Source organism: Geospiza fortis, unplaced genomic scaffold (assembly GCF_000277835.1).
Source record: "Geospiza fortis unplaced genomic scaffold, GeoFor_1.0 scaffold486, whole genome shotgun sequence".
NCBI classification, from domain to species: Eukaryota; Metazoa; Chordata; class Aves; order Passeriformes; family Thraupidae; genus Geospiza; species Geospiza fortis.
This window is the reverse complement of record NW_005054417.1, coordinates 165,114-170,537: the sequence shown is the minus strand read 5'-3', so window position 1 is coordinate 170,537 and position 5,424 is coordinate 165,114. Positions and strand designations below refer to the sequence as shown.

The window sequence follows — 5,424 nt, the reverse complement described above, 5'->3', positions numbered from 1 at the left end:
GGAAAGAGTTTTCTCTGAAGGTTGGGAAACAAATTGTGGGTTACCTATCATGCCCTTCATGTAGTTGTTCTGGTAAATGTGTCTGTTGCATCTGAGATAGGAATCATACATGAGTTTGAGCATTCTAGTAATTAAGAGTGGCTTTAACACTGATGGCAGAGGTGGCTAGAAGTCTTTAGGAACAAAACTTGAACTAGACTCTGCTACCACTTCTGTAATCTCACTTTCTAGACTCCAAAAGATGTAATTTGTAGCAATAAGCTTTTTAAAAATTCAGATGCATTGCTCATAACAGGTGGCTAGCACTCAGCCCTTAAGTGTCTTGTACAACCCCTCTGTTTCCAGAAAGATTGAGAGTGTTTGGGGGTTTTGTGGTGATCTTACTAAATGTTAAAGTGCCAGAAAACTTGAATGATCTGTGTGAAGTCATGTTTGGCAGTACAGTGCTTTTATTTTAAGTGTTAACCGTCTGTTCAGGTAGAAGATTTTTTTTATATCTTTCCTTCCAAGAAATCTGTCACGGGGCAATGAATAATCCATTGAGCAATTTCCTGAGCTGTTCAGGTTGTAATGCAGATGATAACATAGTGAACTGTGACAGATTCAATAAAAGCTTGTCATAATATTTTGAAGTAACCTTCCTGGTATTATATTGAGAACACTTAATTAAAATAAGTCAAAAATTTAAGAAGCCCTCAACCTTTCATTGCAATTTTTTAACTAGAGGTATCTGGGGTAAGCAGTTAGAGCAGTAAGATAACAGATGATCTGTATTTCCCACATAATTAATTTGATTGCTCTGTAATTTAAAGGGTATGTCAAAGAAAAGGAAGCCTGACACTGCAGTGCACAGATACTATGGAATGAGTTCTGAGCTCAGCTGCAGCTCTGAACTGTATTGCTGGAGACAGCCCAGCTCTGCATTTGGGGGGGAACTATTCAATTTTGGGGCAATTCAGCACTAGCTGCATTAAAATTTCCAAATTTCTAAGTGTTTCTAAACATGTTTCCAAGCAATATTTTCATGTCTTTGCTAAATCCATTGTAAAGACATCCTAAAAATATATCCTAAGGAGATGAGGATTGACTTCTTGAAAAATGAAAATGTACTTCTTTAAAAATGAAAATGTTTTGCTCTTGAGCATTTTTCGGAGACTGGCCAAACATAAAATTCAAAAATTATTTTTCTGCCATTAGGGTGGGAGAAAGCAATCCAGGCTGCCTGGAAATAGGAGGGGCCTTTCTTCTTTTAAGTAGGGTTTGAACTTTACTTTCAAACTGGCAGAATTTGAAGTGGTGGAAAATTGAACTATTTACTAGCAACAGGTAACACCCTTTACAAGTTCAAGCAAGTACTAAAACCAAGTGTTGTACTATTTTGGTTTCCCCTCTGCTTAAAAACTTCAAGCTTTTATTTAACAGTGATCAAAATCACAGGAACTGCGTGTTTGAAATGTGCCTTTTCTTTACCTGTAAACACACCAAACTTTTGCCAGAACTCCTGAAGAAGCTCTTGTCTTTTAGTCAATTCCCTTTGAACTTGCTGGAAGAATTTTCCCAGATTTGTTTATTTTATGTAGTCATCTGTTTACTGTGGTTGTGTTATCAGCCTGGTTTTCCCCTAGTTTTCAAGTAATTAATCCACAATGTAGATTGGGTTGCTAGAGTGTGTATGGATAGTGAGTGATATTAAGGAAATAATTAGGTAATGAGTGGTTCACATACAGAAACCAGAAGATAGTAAATTTAACCTAGATGCACTCAGGAAGGTAACGTGGGTGAAACTGGAGACACAAGGTACAGGAACAAACCTTCACTGGGAGCTGAAAAGGGCAAGTACCCTTGGTTACTCCACTGGAGAGCACTTCAAACAAAGCTTTAACTTCTCTGTATATCTGAACTGATGTTCAGAAAAAAATCTTTAAAGAAGTCATAAAATTCAAGCTTGCAGGTCCCTGGGATAAGAATCACAGTTACAAAGGAGCATGATGAACCCGTTTTCTCTCTCCTATAAATACAATTTTATTACCTCATTCTATCTGTTAATATTGTACAAGTCTGCAAGTGCCAGTTAACTTTCTGACCTCCTTCCTAGAGTCAGACAAGGTGAGTCCCGGGCTAACTGAGGGCAAATCTGATTTTTGGTGAGTTATCCATGTCTGGATTATTTTCTTGCTGTACATTCAGACCCGGTTTGGAGCTGCACTTCCTAGATGTCATATGTAGAGGTTTTTGGTGAAAGATTCTCTGTGTGCAATAGTACTAACAGTACATAATCAAAGCTTTATGCTACTTCTGGCTTCAGGGGCATGGATGGTGCCCAGGAGGAAAGGTCTCCAGCACCCTCCTGCCAGCAGCCTGGGATGGAGCTGTTGCTCAGCCTCATGAGGGCAGTTTGTGCATCTGGGGGTTACAAAATCTGTTGTGCTAGGAGAGCTCATTGCCTGTGGGGCAGGATGGTTGCTGCCATGCTGCAGAACAGCACTTCAGTTTTTGTTGTGCCTGGCAGCTGGAGTGTGACTCTCTTGCTCAGGTGTGGAGGCAATATCTTGCTCTCCAGGCCTTTCTGTGAAGTCAGAAGTTGGATTAAGGCAGTGCTCCTTCCTAGGGATAATCTTGAGGTCTGGCAGGTTTAGCTGGTACTGAATTCAGCTGCCTGTCCTTGATGATGTTATTACTACTTTCAGCAGCTTATATGGGCTTCTGAATTAAGTGGAGAAGCACAAGTATTTCACCACTAAGCCCTGACTCTAGGAACTGTCTGACTGCATGGGCTGACTTGCATGGAAGAGTGGCACTTAATTATTTAAATCCCATTTATTTAAATGTAAACATGTGCAAGTGAGATTTGTTGATTACTTCTGCATTCAGGCTGGGGGGAACTAAATAACTGCTATCAAGGGGCTCTTAGGAGGCTGCTGACATGTCTTACAGTTAATTTTATATCAAAACCACTTGTTTGCATAGATCTCAAATGAGTAAAACTACTGTGCACCATAGCTGGATCCTGGCACTTAGCACTGAAAAATCTAATGAATGCCTGCTGAAGAAATTGCTTAGGAAACCTCATTTTCACTGCTTTTGGCATATGTGATATACAGGTATAGACACACCTGAGACATTTGAACTCTCTGCTCAATTTATTGTACATACCAATGTCTCTTTGATGAATTACTCTGAGGTGATTTTGAAATGGACCTTGAAATATGCTGTAAGTAATTAGTGTGTAACAAGTTGGAATAATTGATTATATCTGAGGCAAACCAAGAGACGTGAATAGTGATGTGTGTGATTCACTGTTTGAGTGTTTGCCATGGACAAGTAAAACAAAGTTCATACTCTTGGCACATACATGTTGATGTACCTTTATTTCAGTTTGAAGTTACCCCACTTCTTGTATCTGCAGAGACTCTGGCATTTGTACCGGGAATAAAACTGCAGCTTAGTAGAATCCAACTGATTAACACACATAAATTAATGGGGAATTTTGATGTTGAGAGTTACCTTCCCCTGCAGATTTTAAGATCTGTCTCATTTTACTGCTTTGTGATATGAAATTTTTGTTAGTGTAGAAACTGAGTAAGTTTCTGAGCCGATTGAAAGTGGATTTTGGCATAACCTAGCATATACTCATTATGCACTACAGTGGCTAAAATTAAAAGCAAGTTGACTCTGAGTAGAAGTTTTTCTTGTAGAATCAGGAACCAGCAAGATGTCCTGATTCCTGCATAAATATAATGAATGAAATGCAGCTGCTACTGTGGTCTGATCTCATATAGGCGCTCAAAAAAACAACCAAACAGATAAAAAAAAAGTTGTAAGTATGGGAAAGCTTGGGAAGTATAGCAGTGAAAAGCAAGTCAAGTTCTGCAGGTAATCACAAAATCAAAGGTAGTATAGATGCAGGAAGTGCTCTGTTTGGGCTTTCAGTATGGAATCAGGGTGAGAAGAACACTGTAACAGAAGATTTATTGAATGTAGTATACTATTCTTAGCAAGATATTTAAGATTGGACCTAAAGACTGCAGGAGTAATTGGACATCAGAGAGATATATGTAGTGATTGGGTTGCTTTTCCAATACTTCAAGTGTGTATCATGTCAAAAGTTGAAAGCTTTTTAAAAAGGCATATTCTGACTGAGACAGAAGACTTGATGCAGATCTCTGAGTTTGTGGCCTATGTTAAGCATGAGATCCAACTGAGTAGTTACAATAACAGCTTTGCATTTAAATGCATTGATCTGGTCAAATTTGTGGTGGTTTTGGTGCTTAGCTTTCAAGGATATTCTTCTTGCTCTCTCTGACTCCTAGCAGGGAACAGTCTCCTCTGCTTAGACTATATGCCTGTTGTTGCAGCTCAGCATCCTGTTAGGGTGTGCATTTGCTTAAACACAACTGAGCCGTAGCTGGGGGCAACATTAAAAGTCAGTATTGCTACATTTACTGCTCAGATTGCTCTGAAAGTTAGTTCTATTAAAAAAGCTAAGTTCTGATATCTGTCTGGTGTTCTGGGTTTTTTTGGTTTTTTTTTTTTTTTTTTTTTAAGAGAAGAACTTGACCTTGGTAAAATAATAAAATTGTAAAACATCTTGAAATATTCTTACTGAAGATAACTTTTATGATATGTGATGTGTCTGAACTTGTGCTTTGCTTTAGCTAATTCACTTTGATTTGTATCAACATAGTGCAAGAAGGTAGTAAAATTTGCATAGGGTTTGCACTATCAGATACACTGGTTTGTTTAGGGTTTTAACAGCATCACAGTTTGGCATTTCAGAAACTTTTTATTTGTTCTTACATTAAGACAGTAATGAATGTACACATCTGTATATTGGAAAAGTAGTGTGACTTCTACCAATCACTCTCTCTTTTAGATGGGTGGCTTATGAGAATCCCGAGTTTACAGGGGAGCAGTATATACTGGCTAAAGGGCTGTATCCCAGCATTGAGTCATGGGGGGGAAAGAATTGCAAAATATCTTCAGTTCAACCCATTGTTATGGTAAGGAGCTAATTTTCTACTTGTTTTGCAAGTTCCTCTGAACTATTTGGAACTCCATTTTTTCTATCAAATCCTGTTAAATTTACATTATTTAAATGATAATTAATAGTAAATTTTGTATGTTATTTTATCGCTGTTGAAAATATTTTTTCCCTTCTTTCCCCTCAAAACTTTTGCAGGATATTGTTGGAAACGAAAGGGGTAAAGTCAAGGTAAGATACTTCTCTAAGCACATGAAACCTACTGTGTAGTGTCTGTAACATGTAAATAAAGAAGTGGCTGTTTGTCCAGGGGAACACTCAGGTATTTGCATAGATGGCTGACTAGTCAAGGAAGACTGAAGACTGCAGGTGGAGGAAGACTACTTTCCAAACCTCTTGAGTAAGGCACATTAAGACCCAAGGAAGGTGGGATTTGATACACA

General features: G+C 38.3%; 1 protein-coding gene across 1 annotated transcript in view; it reads left to right on the top strand.

Annotated features, from left to right (window-relative positions):
* CRYBG1 (crystallin beta-gamma domain containing 1) overlaps window positions 1–5,424 on the top strand; it is a 98,158-nt gene that overhangs the window by 75,820 nt on the left and 16,914 nt on the right. The window contains exons 13-14 of the mRNA XM_005426596.2: window positions 4,874–5,000; window positions 5,180–5,212. Coding sequence (XP_005426653.2) covers window positions 4,874–5,000; window positions 5,180–5,212 — 160 coding nt within the window. The remainder of the gene's footprint in view (window positions 1–4,873; window positions 5,001–5,179; window positions 5,213–5,424) is intronic.